The sequence below is a fragment of the Phytophthora infestans genome, genomic scaffold (assembly GCF_000142945.1).
Source record: "Phytophthora infestans T30-4 supercont1.28 genomic scaffold, whole genome shotgun sequence".
In the NCBI taxonomy this organism is placed as follows: domain Eukaryota; phylum Oomycota; class Peronosporomycetes; order Peronosporales; family Peronosporaceae; genus Phytophthora; species Phytophthora infestans.
Genome location: NW_003303731.1, coordinates 875,450 through 894,626, shown reverse-complemented (window position 1 = coordinate 894,626; position 19,177 = coordinate 875,450). Strand labels below are relative to the sequence as shown.

Here is a 19,177-nt window from a genome sequence, read left to right as displayed (position 1 = left end):
GTAATGAGGGGGTGGAGGCTTGCTATCGGTCATGAGCGTAGCACATTTCTGTCTCGGTCCCGTAATGAGGAGACTGAGTCAGAAGCGCGAGAGTTCACTAACCCAATAGGTTGCTCTGTCGATTCTATACCAGCTTGGGACGTCGCAGAGGCCTAGCAGTAACCGCATCGGCCTGGCAAGGCGATACTCGTTCCATCCAGATGCTCTGATCTTTTGCGTTTACTGGATATGATATGGACACCGTCCTGACCCACGTCTTGATGCTGACAGTCTTTGTTTGCTTCCACTCCTTCAGTGTCACTTGAGTCACTCAGGAAGTCGAACAACTCCGTATATGTCGGCAACCTCAAGTCATCCAGCCCCAAGCCATTACTCTTGAAGCCCTGGATGGCCTTAAGCCACGCTTCGCTTTCTGGGGTCTCTTCCAAGTCGTCCAAAAGCGTGTTTGTCAGCGGAGGTTCTACATCTTGCGCTTCGACATCCACTGAGATCTCCAGTGTCGTGTGTGCGTCACTAAAATGGCACGTATCAGTCCTGGCGCTTGTCTCCTTGCGCTTTTTACCTTCTTCAGGTGGTCGCACTGCCTGCGTTGACTGCACGGCGGACGCGTCAGATATCGAGCTGATCTCAGTTTCTGCGTCTTGAAGGACACAATGCACCGACTTCTTACTGAGCGCTTGCACTTCGTCCCTCAGTTTCTGCAGCTCTTCTTCCTTCGAGATCACCACGCTCTCGAGCCAAATTAACTTCTCCTGGTCGTTCTGGGGACTGGCTTTGGGGTACACCCGTTTCTCGTCGATAAACTCGCACTTGCAACGTGGACGACGTCTGGCTGCCTCGGCGATCCTGTCGAATTGTCGTTTCGCCATCGCGCGTATTTCTTCCACACTGCGCTGCGCCGCTGCCGCTTGGGCCATGCTAGCTTGATACGCTCGCTGCAGCTGAAAATTTGAAGCCTCCAGCTGTCTCCTCTCTTGAGACTGCCAGAAGATATCGCGCTGAAGCTGAGTCTTTTCAGATTGAAACTCCTGAACGTGCACGCCAAATTCCTCCGGTGCTGAAGAGCGGTCTCTCAGTCGAGCATTTTCTGCTTGCAGCTCACTTGTCTTCTTCTCTGCCTCGTGCTGAATGGCCACTATCAAGTGATGCGCTTGTTTCCATTCGGTAAGTTCCTTCGAGACTTCACTAATCTCAAGCGGCAGCAGCTCGTTGTCAGCTGTAAGTCGCTGGCTGTTGTCGACTGGAAACCCGCCGTTCTTCGCAAGGTGCGTCTTGCCCGTCATGGCAGCATTTGAGGGGACGCGAAGCTCATGCTGCAGGTGGATGTCGCCTGGAAGCTTATGCTCCACCAGAAAGCTCAAGTCATGGACTTTTAGGGGCGATGGCTGCATGCTCAGCGCTTCTGCTCTCGATTTGAGCGCTGGAGATCAAAAGATCAAATGAGCAAGCTTTGGCTCCTGGCCGAGCTTCATTAGCAACGTGATGGGGGCGACGACATACTTGAACCTAAGGCGCCCGCTCCATGGACGAGACGTTCCGTGCTTTAGGGCATTTCAAACGGAGGAGAGACTCGCTGTAAAGAGACTCTGGTGGTCAAGATACTTTTGGCGGAAAGAAAATGTGTGTTGAAGTGGTATTTTCGTCCAATGACATGGTGTAATTCAACGGGTGGCCATCCGCTGTTTGCCCGAATCTCTCACGCGTTGATTGGTTAGAATGCGTCCTCTACGCGTGGCGATTGGTCCGTCGCGGTCCCACTATCTGAAAACGTTAGTCTGGCATGAAGCGGTCTTGTCCCCATTCGCCTTCCGCCCGAGCAACGCAGTATCTTTAGCACCATGGCCTCTGAGAACTTGTCACACTCCATCGTGGGACTGGGCAACCCGCTGCTCGATATCTTGGCCGATGTGACGCCCGAGTTCCTGACCAAATACGGTCTTAAGCTGGACAACGCAATCCTGGCGGACGAGAGCCACGCCCCCATGTTTGAGGAGCTGCAGACGCTTAAGCCCGAGTTTGTGGCTGGTGGCGCCACGCAGAACTCCATCCGCGTGGCTCAGTGGATGCTCAACAAGCACAACAAGAGTGCTACGTCGTTCTTCGGCTCTGTGGGCAAGGACGCGCACGGCGCTAAACTCAAAGAGTGCGCTCAGGCCGATGGCGTCAACGTCTCGTATCTTGATAACGCCGACATTAAGACGGGCACGTGCGCCGTGTGCGTCCACCAATCGGAGCGCTCGCTTGTTGCTGACTTGTCGGCCGCCAACCACTTCCACCACGATCACTTGGCCAAGCCTGAGAACCAGGAGATCATCAACAAGGGTCAGTTCTTCTACTCGGCTGGTTTCCATCTCACGGTCTCCCCCACCGCCGTCATGACGCTGGCCAAGCACACCAAGGAGAACAACAAGACGTTCCTTGTCAACCTCTCGGCGCCTTTCATCGTCGAGTTCTTTAAGGACCCCCTTATGGCTGCCATCCCGTACGCCGACTTTGTTTTCGGTAACGAGAGCGAGGCCAAGACTCTCGGCAAGGTGCAGGGCTGGGGCGAGGACATCAAGGAGATTGCCCTCAAGACTTCGCAGCTGGAGAAGGCCAGTGGCTCGCGTTGCCGCACTGTTGTCTTCACCCAGGGCGCCGACCCCACGGTCGTTGTGCATCAGGGCAAGGTCTACACTTTCGACGTGCCCAAGATGGCTGCCTCATCGATCGTCGACACGAACGGTGCCGGTGACGCTTTCGTTGGTGGCTTCATTTCCCGCTTGGCTATGGGTCTTCCCCTTGAGCAGTGCGTGAACGCTGGCCACTGGGCTGCTCAGGTTGTGCTCACCCGCTCGGGCTGCACGTTCCCGGAGAAGTGCGAGTTCCAGGGCTAAAGCAAGACTTTTTGATAGCGTGCTACAGACCAGCACCTTATTGCTGGGTCTTTAGTGACGCTAGTAGAACGCGACAAGTAGACTAAGAGCCCCATTGTCGGCTGGACATTTTTGGCGGTGCGTCTGCCACTCGCGCAACTTTCGTAGGCGAAGTGTCGATCCCTCGCTACACGGCACTTTCCCTCGAAGGAAGAACCACCTCCACAAATAGAAAACCACATCGGCGCTCTACTGGGGTTGCCTCTTTCAGATTGTTCCCCATGCGTCTTGCACGTTTCACGTTCATCTTGTTCCGTGACTGAAAATAGGTCGTTGATCGGGCTCCTACAACACTCGCGCATTCCTCGCAGCTCTGTCAAGCCATGTGTGCGTCCAAGACGTACGGTTATCAAGGATTTAAGTCGTTCGCGGTGCAGCAATGTCCGACGCTCAAACCGGGCGAGACGTACGAGCAGCGTGCCACCAAGTTCTCGTCAATGGGCTCGCGTATAATTTCCTCACCAACCATGAATCGCATGGGAAGGAACGCACACGAGTCTGTGGCCATGCAGACTGGCCAGCTAGTGCAACCAGAGGACTACCGAGTGCCTGATCGTCGTGGTGTGAGTGTGAACCAGAAGCAGCCAAACTCAAAGCCGTTCATCGCGAACACGACGTACCTACACGACTTCCCGCCATTTGGTGACGATTGCCGACGAGCTCTTCAAGTGACGCTGGGAGACTACGAAACAGCTTTCGTGGCCGTAGCGAAGAAGAACAACCAGCACGACGGAACGATGATCCAGTTGCTTCAAGTATCGGAGGTTCTTAAACTCGCGCTTGGTGACGCTGCTGCTCCTCGTGTAATCGACCTATTCCACAGCTACCTGGATCGTGGTGGGAGCAGCCGCGACCGGATCTCGTGGGCTCTATTCTGTCAGGCTGTAGACCATGTGAATAGTCTGTTTGATCACGAGCTGCACCACGGCAAGACGTTACCCTCGAGTATCAAGACGTGGGGCACCATGACTTTCACCGAGAAGCAGTTCAACGAGTATCTTGTGCACTCTTCGACACCAGCTAGCAGCCACCAAAAAGACTTTGGCACCTATGGAGACAACCCCCTTGACCGACCTTACATGCGAAAGCGAGGAATGGCGTCAACCACAGCAGACTTGAACCCAGCAGCCACTCGTGTCACCAACCAGATTCCTGGCTACGGCGGCTTCTTACCGCTGGAATCCCACAGAACAGAGGCGCAGACGAACGATAAAGACCTGCGGCCAACTCCACGTATTGAGCTTCGACTTTACCACAGTGAAAACATCCCAGGCTACACCGGACACAAGCCAGTGGACTGCGCGAACTACCGAGGAGAGTGCCGTGCTGGAAGTGACCTTGACACAACAACAGGAGACAGTTACAAGCCACACAAGTAGGTTGAGTGTAGTATTGCTACGTTTAATCTGGCGTATCACGCCGTAGTAGGAGGCACATACCCCAACAACTCGCTAATAAACATCTTGCCATTAATTATACTGGTCGAAGCGACGACAAGCTCGATGGGATCTACAAACACAACATTGATCAGCTGTACGCAGCACCACTAACACCCAAGTGTAGGAAACTCACAAAAGGACGCGATCCACCTCAACGCAGCGATCTCAAGGAACGTCACGCCGCCAACAAAAGCCACTACCACGACAGTCTTCTTCTTCGACTTCACTTTGTTGTCCTCTTTATCCGATCGATCGTTTTCAGACAAATGAACTTCTGCTCGTGGTCCGTGTAGACGACTCATAACATGGTCGATGCCTCTCCAGTGGCCATGCTTGAGAATCTCCTCCACAAGACGAGCAGATATTGGCGCGTAGCCTGATGTGACGAAGGCTGCATTCTTTGGGTTCTTGATGTTGACATCCACGTCGATCACGGATAAACTCTGCGTCACGTAGTGAAATGAACAGCCGGTATCATCGGGTAAAAAAGAACGAGGTTGACGCTCGTACAGCACCCTAAGCCGGTCGAGAATACTGAAAGAGAAGATCAATTCATGACCGTAAGTTCTCACGACGTGCACCTTTAATCTCTCTAGATCATGTCGTGTCATGCCGTCGTTGACAACACAGTATAAACAAAGAAGACGAAGCACCTTTCGAAGGTCTTCGTGTCGATAAATGAGCTCTTCTATCGTGTCTAGTACGCCATCTGCTCGGTCCACGATCTTCCTCTCCAACTGCCAAAGATCTCGAAACGGTTTGCTTGACGTCGTAGTCTCCAGATACTCCAACAGATTAATATGCTGCTCAATGGATTGTTGCGATGCTTTCATCTGAGGCACTGTCTTTACAAACTCGTTGACTTCTGCTGCTGTCGCTGTGCCACTGACACGCTGGAATTCGGTGAATCTCTGTTTGACTCGTACTGCTTGAGCGTTCAGCGCCGCTGGAATGGTGTGGATGTGTTTGTCTCGAATCATCTGGAAGATTTCATCCGTCGAGTTCATCGCCACCGGCACAAGGTCGTTGCTAGCGCTGTCATCCGCTCTTAGAATCTGTGGTGAAGCCATGATAAATCCGTCTTGAATGCTCATAACTTCATCGAGCACTGCCTCAAACGTCAACGGCGTGGAAAACACAGAGGCAAAGTCCACACTTCGATCCAACAGAATCAACGTATCCAGTCGCGATCGCTGGGCTCCAGTGGGGGGTCCTGTAGTCGCATTGCCAGAACTGCTCATCATTCCCGAGCCTCCTGCATTCATCTCCATCAAATGATTGAGCACTAGCATCGACATCTCTCCTTTGTACTTGATGCTGTTGAATTTCCCATACACTTGCTGTAACAAATTCAGCGCTGCCGCCATGTCCACTAGCGAACTTCGGTTCCCTTCCACCCCACACTCATACAAAGTCCGTCGGAAGCCCAAAGTGAGCAAGTCTGTGTCTAACGGGAAGAAGCCCATCGACAGCTCTCCTGTCTGAAATCTGCCTCGAACGCGCCCATAGTCCAAGGCTTGATCCAGCATCGTCGTCCACTTGCCTACCACGTACAATGCCAGCCGCCGCTTTCGTCTTTCGTCGTCCCCGTGTTCCAGCAGCTTGTCGGCATGAGCTGCAACTGCACGTGCGTCACCGGTACGTGCAAAAGTCAGATACACCACCGTCGTGTCTGCCGTGACGTGATCGTCTGCGAGCTCTAAGCACTCGACAACGTGATGACTTTTCAACACGCCCAGACCGTCAATAAATACGTGCGTTAGCAGTGCTGCCAGACGCTTCGAGAGCACCAGCGACACTCGATCTGTGCCCAAATGATCCAGCAAATGCGTCAAAGCGCGCACGTATTCGTCTCGAAGCTTCTGGAGAGGCAACACACCTCGATCCAGAGATGGCAACTTCACCATAGTATGGTATAAACTCACCGGAAGAGACGCCAATAATATTAATAAGGATCCGATCTAAAATGATTATTTACATTAAAGTCGTTTTGGTATCGTTGAAAGAGAGATGATGTAGCCACCTTACTGGTCGTTGTGGCGCGTAATGTACGTGAGCAGGTCGATGCGGGTGACGACTCCAAAGATGACGGACTTGGTCTCGGCCTCGCCACCCTTGCGGATGCGCTTCTGCTCCGTGACGACGAGAGCGAAGTGGTCGCGGTCGAAGATGCGGCTCAGCTCGTACAGCGACGTCTGCGGGTTCACCTGCTTGAACTGCTTAAACATGGCCTTCTCTACAGCGTCCGTCGGGCGCACACGCCCAGGCATGAGCTGAGCGATGAGGTTTCCTTCAGTCACGACGCCCACGATCGAGTTGTCGTCCGCCACGACAGGTAAGTTGTCGAATCCCTCCTTCTTCAGGATATCCACAGCTTCCTTGCACGAGAGATCAGGGGTGATGGTCACTGGAGCCTGAAGCAGCAGCTCCGACACGTTCTTCTTGGCCCACCATGTGGAGCTCAATGCGCTCTTGGACATGTCCGTTACGTAGCCATGTTCGTACATCCAGTCGTCGGACAAGAACTTGGACATGTAGTTACGAGTCGAGTCTGGCAGTACCACGACGCAACGTTGACCGGCCTTGAGCTCCTTGGCCGCCTTGAGTGCCGCAGCCACAGCGGAGCCACACGAGCCACCACACAGCAGTCCTTCTTCACGGATAAGACGACGCGCCAGTAGGAACGACTCCTGGTCGTCCGTCTTGATCCAGCGGTCCACTAAAGAACGGTCCAATACCTGTGGGATGAAGTCGTAGCCGATTCCTTCGACCTGGTAAGGTTTGAGGCGGTTCTCGTCGTTCAGGTTCTCAGGTTCGGCCAGGATGGAGCCGATGGGGTCAGCGCCCACTACGATGCAGCTAGGGCATTTCTCCTTGATCTTACGAGCCGTACCAGACAACGTACCGCCCGTGCCAGCGCCCATGACGACCATGTCGACGTGTCCGCCACAGGCCTCCAAAATCTCCTCGGCGGTGCCGTCGTAGTGAGCTAGAGGGTTGGACGGGTTGCTGTACTGGTCAAGGATGTGTGCGTTGGGGATCTCCTTTACGAGACGCTTGGCCACGCCTATGTGCGACTCGGGCGAGTCCCAAGCTGCCTCAGTGGGCGTACGGATGATCTCAGCGCCCAGAGCCTTAAGCACGTCCACCTTTTCCAGCGACATCTTCTCGGGCAGCGTGATGATGATGCGGAAGCCGTAGAGTGCAGCTGCGAGCGCCAGACCGATGCCGGTGTTGCCAGACGTGGGCTCGATCAGCGTGTCGCCAGGCTTGATACGACCCGAGGCCATGGCGTCCTCGATCATGCGCTTGCCGATACGGTCCTTGACGGATCCGCCGGCATTAAAGAACTCGCACTTCGCCAGCAGCTCACACTCGAGTCCCGCCTTCTTGGCGATCGTGTTCAGACGCACCAGCGGAGTGTTGCCCACGTGGTCGAGAATCGAGTTGAGAATCTTGGGCTCGGACTGGCGAGGGCGATGCACATGCGGCTGCTTCACGAAGCACGAGTCGGGCGTAGGGCATTCGGTGGACTGGGTAACCTGCGGGCCGGTGCGAGAAGCCATGACTGGAAAGGATGAGCTCTAGACACTTGCACTTGACGCGGGAAGTTGAGAAATGGCATCATGGAATTACTAAAAGTTGAACTGCACTTGAGGTTTGTAGGAGCCCGCTTTCTGAATTCTAGGGAAACGTGACGAAAATACAGAGCAGAGTTTGCAGGATTGTTCTAGTAATAGCTAATATCCTTGCATTGATTATGGCTTCAGAAAGAAAACGAGCAATTCTAAGTCCTGCTGGAAAAGATAACCTGTATATTTGTATAGAATTTCATTTCTTAAAATGATAGATCAGTCGGTAAGAGTAAATGTGGCAATCCGCTGGCTAGGACGCCAGCAGCTCGATGCTGCATTGCATTTCCCGCGTGAAATTGAAAAGTGGACATTGCGTACATTATACTACTCGCTGAAGAAAGGACCAGCAGCTTGCCCAAGGCAACACGACTGGATGTTGCATACGGTACGTTTCGTGTGACGCGCCAATCCTATTCGTCTACAGGTCTGAGTCAGCGTTGACCGTTGGCAACGTCAGCGACTCCGTGGTCTCATGTAGGATTGGTGACCCATGAGTATGGAGTCCATACTCCGCCGAGGTAGACGAGTGCAACACATTGCTCGAGTATGGCGGCGGCGGCCGCAGACAGCGCTTGAAGTCGTTCAGCACGCGCAGGAACTCATCCCGCTTTTCTTCGTCTAATCGAGGCTGGGAGAGCTGCGCCACCGGAATGGGGTATTGCGAAGAAGGTGCTGCCTCGGTCTGTTGGTTACATGTATCATCATGTTGGTCTCGATACTGCCTGTGCGTTTGAAGTACCGTCTTGGTGACGGAACTCTTGCTGCTGTTCAGCGAAAACACGAGATCCGTAGAACAGTGTTGAGGCAAGACGTCCGCCGCTTTTTCCGCTTCGCACGGTTTGATAAAATTAAAACTCCCGCTGGAAGGCGATGGTGTGTACGAAGCGCAGTCATCGCTGCGAGTACGACAGCTTCCCACTCGCACGTGCAGTTTTTCCCACGAATTCTTGCAGCGACTTGACTCTCGAGGCTCTTGGCCGGATCTCTCATTGTCCTCCAGGGATTCACGTTCAGTGGCACTACTGCCATAAGCGTATCCATCGCCATTCCTTTCAGTAGGGTATATTTCAGCGACCAGCGCTGAACCTCTCATCGCTTCTGGCTGTTCAGGAAGAATCTCGCTGAGCTTGCCAGATCTGCTTACATGGATCGAAGGCACCGCCGACGTCAATGGTATTAAGTCGTTGAGGTGCTCGACCTCATTGATCGTAGCTTGGCATTGTTGTTTGTCATAGAGCAGACTCCTAGCTAGAGCGAGCTCACCCACGCTAATCAGATCATTTCTTGAATGCTTGGTATCCATGTTGTTCGACGTCAGCGCAGCGCCTGGGAAAACCATGAAGCGATCATACACGCCTGCTTCCTCTTTGCTTATTAAACGTGAGGGCACAGCATGACCATGTTGGTCGCAAGCTCTCGACGCTTGCTGATCTTGGCCCAACAACTTTTGCGCTTTTGACGGCCCTCTTGTTGCACGAAGCACCAATTTTTTAGTGGTATTAGTTCGCTTGAGGCGAAAAACACGAGGCAGTTTGCACTGTCGCTGAAGAATACTCTTTTGAATAGTCTTTGGGTGGCCTTGGGATGTCACTGTACTAGCCGCCCGCACCGACAACGTTTCCGCTTTAAGTTTCTCGGCTCCAATGTCAGGACCAGCACTGGGTACTAGCAGAGCTGGACATTTTTGTCGGTGCTCTCGCTTTCTCCGGGTTTTCTCAACCATGGAGAGTCGCTGAGCTTCTAGTCGTTGGATAATCTGGTGGGGGCGCTTCCACACGAGCTCGCCTTGATCCACTGAGTTTCCTCTACGTACAGACTCTTGGAGCTCTTCAATACATCGCCCTTCTTCAAGAAAAATCAATTCAAGATCCGTCCATGGATGGTTACAAGGGCGACTTGAAATAAGAGACTTCGCGCTCGAATCTTTGGCATCGACTTCACTGCCATTCACTACTAAATCATTACCCACATCATGCTCGCTATCGACATGCAGGTTTGATGCGACGCGCACCTTCTGGTTAGTCGCTCGCTCGCATCTCGCGTTCTCAGCATGAAACAATGGGGTGACATTGACATCACAGCTTTTGTCAATAATAAGCACTACTGCACGACCATCTTTGGGCTTTCGACGGCTCCGCCACATACGCTGAATTGACAGAATGGCGTTGGTAGCCACGATGACGTCGTTGATTCTTGCTGCAGTCTCTTTTGCTTCTCGTAACGGCTTCCCGCTGGTGTCTTTGGCTTCCAGAGTTGGCGATGGAGAAGATGACAGCTGCGGTATCATGGGCTTTACTGGCTTCGCGTGTGGGGCTGGTGGAGAGTTGTTTAGGAATGCAACCGTAGACTGAGCTGCATCTGGACGTGCTTGCGGTGGGTTGGAGCGACTAACTTCCAAGAAGCTGGGATGGATTGATCTTTGCAAACCGCGACCCAGAGCATCTGGTTCTGAAAAGTCTTTGGAACGGATTTTACTTGCTGCCTTAGTCTGTCGTAAGCTTTTCGCCTCGTTGATTTTATCCATAAGAGACCGAGTTAAACTCTGCGATGGTCCTGCTGCTGGAGGATGCCTTTCGTTCTGTTTCATTTCTGCAAGCAATGTATGAATGTGCCGCTGTTTTGATGTCGATGCTTGTTTTATCTGAATCAAAATCGAAATCACTCGACGTAAGCCAAAGATTCAGATATTTGTGAAGAGAGCACATCGTACATGCTTCTGGAAGCTCGACAATGGGCTCTCGGCTCGTGAAACAGCGATTCCATGTACGGCAGCAGCATTTTCGATGTTGTTATCAGGTGGTGCATCAAGTTTTAGCACCTCTACGCCCTCTTGACGTTCACCCAGTCGATCATTACATCTTTCGTTCGGTATTGTGTCGGGTCTCGACGGTTGCTCCCCAGTCGGCCCAAATGCAGGACGAAGACGAGGTATCCTGCTCTTTGCGTCGATGTCGTTGGCCAGATACGCTTGAAGCGCGGTAGCTGCTATCAATGGTGTCGAAGTGGCACTATTTTCACTTCTTTTGGTTTCAATTGTTGGCCTTCTCACTTTCAAGCTACGACTCGCCAGCGAAGACGACATCACCGCAGAACCATTACATGCTCGAGCACCCTGGCGCAATCCGTTCTCCCACAGTCGCTCTTGAGGAGTGCTTCGCTTCATTTGTTGGTAGGATTTTTAAGACCAAGGCGAAGAGACGCGAGAAACTGCTCCATTTCGTCTCTTTTCAAATCCCGCCCGTTAATTTTCGGAGACGAGTCATGACCCCATGCACTCCAGCTTTACTCTTCATCGCTGCGCTGTTCAGCTCAGTTGGATGTCAATTCGTCAGCGTAGCAGATGAGTCGTGTCCCAATGGCTGCTCCGGGAATGGAATTTGCGATAAGCAACTAACCTGCCATTGCTACGACGGCTTTTTCGGATACGACTGCTCGCTCGAGTATTGCCCCGTAGGCAAGAGCTGGGGAGTCATCAGAGGAACTGACGATGCTCACAGACCAGAGGAGTGCTCCGGACGTGGAATTTGCCTGTACTCTAGCGGTTCATGCAGCTGCCAGTCTGGATTCACTGGACCTGCCTGCCAATTCACTCAATGTCTCGATTCTTGTTCCAATCACGGCAAATGCATCTCCATGAAAACATTGTCGGAGAATGAAGTGGTTGCTCGAGAACTGTACGATCGAGAGGCGTATGTGTACAATCAGATTTGGGACTTTGATGTGATTCACGGCTGTCAATGCGACGTTGGATTCCATGGCCCCAGTTGCTCTCTAAAGAATTGTCCTGTTGGCGATGACCCGCTCACGACGGGACAAGCGAATGAGATGCAGCTAATCCAATGTCTGACAACATACCAGAAGCAAACAGTCGTATTGCAAATGGACGCTCCGCTCACGAAAGGCAAATTCATTTTGAGATTCGGCAAGCAGTACACTCGTCCAATTTCATTTAAGGCACGGGCTGATCAGGATTCGTTTGGGCCATCAATCGCTACATCTCTGTTGGCGTTACGAGGCGTGGACGCAGTTACCGTCACCCGAGCAGACCCACTACTAACTCGGACGGAGTGGACTGTAACCTTCCCGACAACCAACATGAAGCAGCACAATGCCCTTGTGCCAGGCTGGAGAACGGTTGAGGTCCAGCAATTTATATGTGCGGCTGACTCTGGTGTGTTCGCGGTCACCTTTGGCAACGAGACCATTCGCAATATTCCTAGCAACGCAGACAGCAACACATTTGTGGCATTTCTTTCCAAACTCTCATTCTATGGTCAGATTAGTGTTTCTCTCATGACTCATACTGGAGCAGCTACGAATAATGTTTGCACAACTGGAGGCACATTCGTGACAATGACCTTCTCTACACTGTGGCATCGGATGTTGCTAGCAGATCTTCCACCCATGACTTTCTCCACCTTGGACTTGAAAGGTGTTCAAACTCTGTTTCTTGGCAACGCCAATGGATTCGTTGACGCAGAAACTAAGGAGGTTGTCAAGGGCCATGACTCCTGTCGTGTGACAGAAGAGCAGCAATTCCTCTGTGGAGCTACCGGTGGCAACTTTGCTCTTACCTTTGAGGACGGCACGAAGATCACGGGACTACCTTATAGTATCACCGCTGATACACTTAAAGCCACGATTCAGACCAAAGTGTCCTACATTGTGGATATCGACGTCACGTTTGCAGACGGACAATCCACATTCTGCAGTGATTTTGGTACGACCATTATCATCCGCTTTGTCGTGGTGAAGGCGACCAGCGGAGACGGAGATCTCGCCGAGATACAAGCCGACCAGACGAATAATGGAGGCTCGGACGGGCTTGTACACATTGCAAATCGTCTGCAGTTCCCATCGAGTTTCACCGAGACCGAAAAAGGATCTTCATGTGAGCCACTTGATCAGACATTTAGTCCGGACCCAGCACGTCAAATGCAGACACCCGTAGAGTTAGGTGGTGGTTCGCTCACGATAACCTTCCGGGGAGCGACAACTCGCCCAATCCCGGCTCAATCTACAATGCAGCAACTGAAGGTACTTTTGCTGGAGCTTCCTACAATTCAGGGTATTGATGTGAGCTTTTCCGGCTACCAAATGTGCGAGGCACCGGCAAACCTCGCGAGACTCACGTTTACCCAGAACTTTGGAAAGTGAGTTGTTTGTGTGATGGATAAAAGTTTGCCGTTTTAAACTTGTGTACTTGTTTTTCTGTGCTTTTCGTTAGTCTCCCAACTATTGTAATCCAAGACAGCGAGATGAGTGCCGGATCTAGCGTTGTTGTTGCTGGCGGCGGGAACGATATATCGAGTATCGTGTCTGTGGATGGAACAAAAGAAAGCGAAGTCTGCTCAAATCGTGGATACTGCGATGAGATCGCTCTCGGCCGCTGTATCTGCCATACAGGCTACACCAACAGCGACGGAAACGGCAGCATCAGTACTTTAAAGTTCAACCGCGGTGATTGTGGCGCAACGTCACGAATTCCGGTCGGATGCCCTGGAGATCTCGCGTGTAGTGGACATGGCACATGCTCGGGTAGTCCGTCTTATCGCTGCTCATGTGCAAAAGGTTGGCGTGGCGGAGATTGCTCTGAGAGGGCCTGTCCAGTTGGGTATTCGTGGTTCGACTACCCGAGCGAAGACAACGTTGCACACCAGTTGCGCACCGAGTGCAGTGCCGTTGGAGATTGTGATCGCAGCAGTGGCAAGTGCAAGTGTCAGTCCCCGTACACCGGCGGTGCCTGCGATCTGAGTGCGTTCATCTCTCTTGCTTTTATTTGGGTCCATTTTGATGCTGATAAGGGTTGTGTTGGTTTTTATTGCAGTGGCTTGTGGAGGCAGTGACGTTGAGTGCAATGGTAATGGCCAGTGCTTGACTCTGTACGGATGGCACCAATTAATCGGGTGAACGGGGTGACCCGAGGCTTTACATATGGAGAAGACCCGAACGACGTGGCCACATGGGACGCTCACCGCATTCGTTCTTGCCTCTGCGATCCCTTCTATTTCGGCTACGATTGTTCCCAAAGTAAGTGCTATGGACTTAAATGCCTGTAGATACGTTCTACTAATTTTCTTGTATACACGTTCAGAGGAGTGCCCACGCGGTGACGGCTTCAACACCGACAACGATGATATCGAGCGTCAACTGATCCAGTGCATCGCTGACGCGGGCAGCTTCACTCTCACGTTCCGAGACGAAACCACAAAGGACATTCCCTACAACTCAGTAGAAGCAGATATAAAATCTGCATTGGAAGAGCTATCCACGATAGGTGAAGTGGAAGTCGTTTTCTCAGGTGGAACTGTGGCCTGTTCCAACAGCATAAACATCGTCATCATGGTGGACTTTTTGACCGATCTCGGAGACCTACCGTCCCTATCAGGATCGAATGCATTGCTGCAGGACCGAATCAACGGCACCGCGAGAGATGGATCTGGAAGTCTTGTGGTTGTCATGGGTGGAGATACACTCCTGGGCGAAACGTCTGTCAAAGGAACACGGGAGAACGCCTTGTGTTCGAACCACGGCATCTGCGACTTCACCACGGGCATTTGCATATGCCATGCGAACTACGGTGGCAGCGACGGCAAGGGGGGACCAGGAACCATCGCTAACTGCGGCTTCCACGAGCTCAAATACGCACGGTAAATACATGCAAGCAGCAAACAGAAAAATAATTTAACTCACAAAAAAAGTGTATCCATCGCTAAGCTGTACCCATCTTTTAATCTGCACCTCTTGATGTACAGAAAATGTGTGGAGGAGCATCCCTCTTTGCGACTGTCACATTGATATTTCGAAATGAACTTGCACGGCATCGCCCACCGTAGCGAGATGCGGCCACTGCGCCCTCCGCGTGTCCCTAATTCACCGGCGCCTGTTTACACAGAGCTACAGAGTCTGGGTGTAGGCGAGGTACCACAGAGCGTCGATGCTTTTCGCCTTCGTCGCGCGGTGGGCGTGTTGTTACTCATCTTCTGTTTGGGTACAGCGATCGGCCTCGTGCATGTCATCGGCCTCTCGCAGCAGGTTTTGGCCAGACTGGAAGCGCAGCAAGAGCAACAGCCGAGACTGATGCACCAGCCACACACTCAGTCTCGTGGTGTGGTCGGCGGCGCGTGGCAGCGCGTGCGAAGCCATGAAGCTGCAAACGTATTAATTGCGTACTCTGACGGGCCGCATCTCTCGAAACTCGCGGCGGCGGTGGAGATTGGCGCCCGCAACGTCTTGGGTAATGAGTCAAAGTCACTGCGCTTACGAACACTGGACAACGCATCGTTTCCGAATGACGTGATGTGGGCGGACGCTGTGATTCTTGGAACGCACGTGGTGAACGCTAACGTGGAGCCAAAGGTTTGTTACTTAAGTTCAGTAGGAGATAATTGCTTTGCTAATGAGTGCATTTGGTATGATCTCCTTACTACTGAAGATGACTAAGTTCATGAGCGAATGGTCTGTTACCGAGGACATGAGCCAGAAGGTTGGTGCTGTCTTCGTCACGAGTGGTGGAATTTCAGCTGGAGAAGAGCTGACGATGGTAAACTTGCTGCATTCTCTCATGATCTTTCGCATGATTGTTGTTGGGGGAGAACGCTGGACGAGCGCGTTTGGTGCGTCTGCTGTCGTGGGCGAAGGACCATTTGAGCCAGCAGGTCACAGCAGTCCGGAGCAGCGTGACTTTCCACCGATCTGCTACCCGACCGACGCTGATTCCATTCACGACATGTTCAAGGACAAAGCAATTGGACTGGGTGAACGAGCTGCCTCGATCGCGATACAGTTGCAGCGCGCACGGATGGATTTATCAATGCAGGACTAACGACTCAATTATTTTTACTACGTAGTAAAGTGCCAGCGTGGTAGCGCGACTTCTCTTTAAAATGGGAATAGAGCTCATCTTACAACAAGTCAATCATTTTCATTGTACTGTAGTTATTAACATTCATCCAGAAATTTGTTCGCTCGTTCAAAAGTCCAAAAAGTGATGGCAGCACTGGGAATCCCACGCGAGAAGGCGGCTTGCCATCCGCGGAAGAGCTGCATCACGCCTTCTTCGCGTACCAGTCTTGCCGTACTCGACACCAGTCCTGTGTATTTACCTGTTCTCCCGTCTGCTTGGATCAGCGACTTGATCGTGTCGAACGGTAACGCAACCGCCCAGAAGCTGATCCCGCCAACAGCTCCAGCCGTCAGCAGTGTAGCTGTCTCTCCCAGCTTTCCACTCTCACTAAGGCGCTTCTTAGCAAAATCGTAACCAAGGAAGTAGAAGGCTACACCCAGTGAGTCTCGGATGACAGTGGTGGTCAATCCTTTCCACATGGCTGTGATGCCCTCACTGCGCACCACTTGTGTGACGCAATGGTAAGCTCCTCGGTATTTTCGCGTGTCGGGTTGGTTGTCGTATTGAACCTGTAGCCGATTGCGTACGAGCTCCACGGGCGCCACGAGGAACGCGTTGACACCACCAGCGACTGCCCCAGCAGTCAATGACACAGCCGTCGGGGTGAGAATCGGCTGCAGTAGTGGCATGTGGGGCAGCACGTCGTTGCGCAGCGTGGACGATGTGGTGAAGATGACAGCCTTGTACACCCCCTGACTGAAGAACGGGGGCAAGAATCCCTTGTACAAGCCGCGCATGGTCTCCTGATGCACAGTCTGCTGGGCGCAGTGGAAGAAGCCGCGGAAGCGGGTGGGCGACAGCTGGAGCCGCGTGCGGATGGTGTCGAAGGGATGGCATGCTACCACACTCACCATGCCCGAGACAGAGCCAGCGACCACCGACTTGGTCCAAGGCGACAGCCGCACAGGAGACGCGGGCGATGAGCTCATTACCCGGTTTGACACTTTTTGGTGAGATCTGAGAAATTCGATGCCTCGCAGCACCGGAATTTTAGTATCGAGACTCGATCTTTTAATACTTGGACTCGGTAATCGAGTGGACTGTTAGCAGAATTTTTAAAATTATATAATAACGGATCCCAATTGTTCATGACGTTGACGTCATTGAAGTACATTTAAACGCGGATATTGCCTCCTTCGCTTTGCAGCACTGGATCTTGCTTTGCTTAAACAACTGGCTTACAGGCGTGAGGACGCGTCCATGGCGTACACGAATTCGCCACCGTCAACGATAACGACGCCGCGCTCCTTGACCACGGCTTGGAAGAGGACCTTGCCACTGCTCTCCTGCCACATGCGGGTCTGGATGGTCTCGCCTGGGAAGCATGGGCTTGAGAAGCGCACGCGAATGGACTTGAAGCGCGCCACGTCGCCGCCGCAAAACTGCTTGTACAGCGCGCGACTGGCCACGCCCATAGAGCACAGGCCGTGCAGGATGGGCTGCTTGAAGCCGACGCTCTTAGCGATCTCTGGGTCAATGTGCAGCGAGTTGTAGTCACCAGACAAGCGGTAGACCTGGGCCTGGTGAGGCGACGTCTTAAACTCATCGTAGAAGTCCGGCTGGCGCTTTGGGATCTGCACGCGGGCAGGGAGCTTGCGGCCCTTGCCCTCGTAGCCCGTGAGTCCGCGGATGAACGATCCGCTGATGAGTTTGGCCACGATTCCGTTGGCGTCCTCAAACTGGGTTTGCGTTTCCATTAGCGTGCCCTTGCCCTTATTGTAGAAGGAAATGACCTTCGTCTTGCCCGTGAGGATGCCTCCCACTGGGTCCAGAGGCCGCACGATCTCCACTGACTGCTCGCCGTGAAGAATCATGGCCGGATTGAACGCGGGCATGCCATCGGGTGTGGCTGATATGGTTTCAGGCGGGAAAGGCACTACATCCTGCGACTGACCCTTGAAGGGAAGGCAAACTGGGTAGAGCGGGAAGGCGGCGAACGTGTCGTCGAATTCGTACGTGAACTGCAGCGCCGACTCGCCGATGCCCACAGCGTATAACAGCAGATCGCGCTGGTTGTATGTGGCCGTGTATGTGGCCTCGGGGCTACTCAGGATCCTGTCCACGTTCACGCTCATCTTCGTAGAGTTCGGTAGATTCGGAAGTGTGGTTGATGATGTTGAACAAATCAACTTTGTTGACAAAACGTAACTCAATGATAGCTACGAAACAGCAGTCATTTCAGTACGGATGTGATGAAATGATAGATACAATATGGCGTTCAAAACACCACCACATGTAGAAGCTACCTATGTCGTTCGTACGTGGCACAATCAGAGTGCAGACCAGCGGAACGACAGCAACAACAAGTGAAGACAATGGCAGGTCTAGGACGTTTCTTCCTGTTCGGCGTGGCGTTGGTGGTGGCCATTGTGGCTCTGGCCTGGCCGCAGATCGAGCAGCAGCTTGTTGCTAGCGGCTACAGCTGCCCGTACCCCTTCTCTATCCTCATCACTGGCAAAGGCGCTGAGAAGGAGGCGGCGGCCGAGGCCGAGGGACTGCCCAAGTACACGCTGGACCAGCTGCGCATGTAAGTGCAATCACGTACGTATAAAACTTCGACGTCACAAATAATTATGGTGCTGTGGCTACAGGTACGATGGCTCGGACGAGGAGAAGCCCATCTTGGTGGCGGTCGGTGGCAAGGTACGCAACAAAGCTGCAGGTCGGTGGGAAGACGACGAAACCTGACGAAGAGCTGCTACATATATGCTTCTGCAGGTGCTGGACGTGACATCGGGCGCCAAGTTTTACGCCAAGGGCAAATCCTACAACCAGTTTGCCGGAACGGTACACTTTTGAGCTACGACTTAACAAGCGACTTTGGCTGGTTTAGACGTGTGCTGACACGTGTTTGGTGATGGTTTTTGTGCTGGTATTACAGGCCTGCACGCGCGCGCTGGCACTCGGATCGCTCAAGAAGGAGGTACGGAATGCTGGTATTATAAACGAGAAATGCACAGTGCACGAATTAAGCACTGGTGATTTTTGCTTGATTCTGGTTTGTAGGACATCAGCGACGACGTCTCGGACTTCAACGACAAGAAAAAGAAGGAACTCGAAGAAACTAAGGAGTTCTACTACGAAAAGTACCCTATCGTACGTTGCAAAGTGTTCGATTGCAAGGCGGCTTGGACTCTAATAAACGTTTCTTGTTGCTGCTGACGTAGGTCGGAGAGCTGGCTTAGGACTGCAGCTGCATCGTTTGGTAGAATTTGTGATTGTGCCCGGCTCATTTCGTCGGCAGCGCCAGTTCAATACAATGTACATGTGATCAAAGTTTCA

At 52.6% G+C, this 19,177-nt stretch overlaps 11 protein-coding genes across 11 annotated transcripts; 5 read left to right on the top strand and 6 right to left on the bottom strand.

Annotated features, from left to right (window-relative positions):
- Positions 1 to 152: 152 nt before the first annotated feature.
- Positions 153 to 1,391, bottom strand: PITG_13266 (uncharacterized protein; the record flags this gene model as incomplete). Its single annotated transcript, XM_002899874.1, has 2 exons — positions 153 to 593; positions 660 to 1,391. 2 exons carry the CDS (start codon positions 1,389 to 1,391, stop codon positions 153 to 155), a joined length of 1,173 nt encoding a protein of 390 aa, XP_002899920.1.
- Positions 1,392 to 1,838: 447 nt separating this feature from the next.
- PITG_13265 (adenosine kinase) lies at positions 1,839 to 2,876 on the top strand (the record flags this gene model as incomplete). The annotated part of the gene is made up of 1 exon (XM_002899873.1): positions 1,839 to 2,876. One exon carries the CDS (start codon positions 1,839 to 1,841, stop codon positions 2,874 to 2,876), a length of 1,038 nt encoding a protein of 345 aa, XP_002899919.1.
- A 360-nt stretch (positions 2,877 to 3,236) lies between these two features.
- Positions 3,237 to 4,387, top strand: PITG_13264 (uncharacterized protein; the record flags this gene model as incomplete). Its single annotated transcript, XM_002899872.1, has 1 exon — positions 3,237 to 4,387. The coding sequence occupies one exon, from the start codon at positions 3,239 to 3,241 to the stop codon at positions 4,292 to 4,294; it is 1,056 nt and encodes a 351-aa protein (XP_002899918.1).
- PITG_13263 (vacuolar protein sorting-associated protein, putative) lies at positions 4,330 to 6,261 on the bottom strand (the record flags this gene model as incomplete). The annotated part of the gene is made up of 2 exons (XM_002899871.1): positions 4,330 to 4,424; positions 4,488 to 6,261. The coding sequence occupies 2 exons, from the start codon at positions 6,259 to 6,261 to the stop codon at positions 4,330 to 4,332; spliced, it is 1,869 nt and encodes a 622-aa protein (XP_002899917.1).
- Positions 6,262 to 6,378: 117 nt separating this feature from the next.
- PITG_13262 (cystathionine beta-synthase) lies at positions 6,379 to 7,960 on the bottom strand (the record flags this gene model as incomplete). Its single annotated transcript, XM_002899870.1, has 1 exon — positions 6,379 to 7,960. One exon carries the CDS (start codon positions 7,918 to 7,920, stop codon positions 6,379 to 6,381), a length of 1,542 nt encoding a protein of 513 aa, XP_002899916.1.
- A 447-nt stretch (positions 7,961 to 8,407) lies between these two features.
- On the bottom strand, positions 8,408 to 11,152 carry PITG_13261 (uncharacterized protein; the record flags this gene model as incomplete). Its single annotated transcript, XM_002899869.1, has 3 exons — positions 8,408 to 9,814; positions 10,001 to 10,477; positions 10,700 to 11,152. 3 exons carry the CDS (start codon positions 11,150 to 11,152, stop codon positions 8,408 to 8,410), a joined length of 2,337 nt encoding a protein of 778 aa, XP_002899915.1.
- Positions 11,153 to 11,250: 98 nt separating this feature from the next.
- Positions 11,251 to 14,643, top strand: PITG_13260 (tenascin-like protein; the record flags this gene model as incomplete). Its single annotated transcript, XM_002899868.1, has 5 exons — positions 11,251 to 13,142; positions 13,217 to 13,743; positions 13,817 to 13,849; positions 13,915 to 14,019; positions 14,084 to 14,643. The coding sequence occupies 5 exons, from the start codon at positions 11,251 to 11,253 to the stop codon at positions 14,641 to 14,643; spliced, it is 3,117 nt and encodes a 1,038-aa protein (XP_002899914.1).
- A 153-nt stretch (positions 14,644 to 14,796) lies between these two features.
- PITG_13259 (uncharacterized protein) lies at positions 14,797 to 15,879 on the top strand (the record flags this gene model as incomplete). The annotated part of the gene is made up of 2 exons (XM_002899867.1): positions 14,797 to 15,348; positions 15,425 to 15,879. The coding sequence occupies 2 exons, from the start codon at positions 14,797 to 14,799 to the stop codon at positions 15,812 to 15,814; spliced, it is 942 nt and encodes a 313-aa protein (XP_002899913.1).
- Positions 15,880 to 15,930: 51 nt separating this feature from the next.
- Positions 15,931 to 16,824, bottom strand: PITG_13258 (Mitochondrial Carrier (MC) Family; the record flags this gene model as incomplete). Its single annotated transcript, XM_002899866.1, has 1 exon — positions 15,931 to 16,824. The coding sequence occupies one exon, from the start codon at positions 16,822 to 16,824 to the stop codon at positions 15,931 to 15,933; it is 894 nt and encodes a 297-aa protein (XP_002899912.1).
- Positions 16,825 to 16,977: 153 nt separating this feature from the next.
- Positions 16,978 to 17,985, bottom strand: PITG_13257 (peroxisomal hydratase-dehydrogenase-epimerase, putative; the record flags this gene model as incomplete). Its single annotated transcript, XM_002899865.1, has 1 exon — positions 16,978 to 17,985. One exon carries the CDS (start codon positions 17,968 to 17,970, stop codon positions 17,074 to 17,076), a length of 897 nt encoding a protein of 298 aa, XP_002899911.1.
- Positions 17,986 to 18,175: 190 nt separating this feature from the next.
- Positions 18,176 to 19,170, top strand: PITG_13256 (uncharacterized protein; the record flags this gene model as incomplete). The annotated part of the gene is made up of 6 exons (XM_002899864.1): positions 18,176 to 18,422; positions 18,487 to 18,538; positions 18,614 to 18,682; positions 18,777 to 18,818; positions 18,902 to 18,991; positions 19,063 to 19,170. 6 exons carry the CDS (start codon positions 18,211 to 18,213, stop codon positions 19,078 to 19,080), a joined length of 483 nt encoding a protein of 160 aa, XP_002899910.1.
- Positions 19,171 to 19,177: the final 7 nt, after the last annotated feature.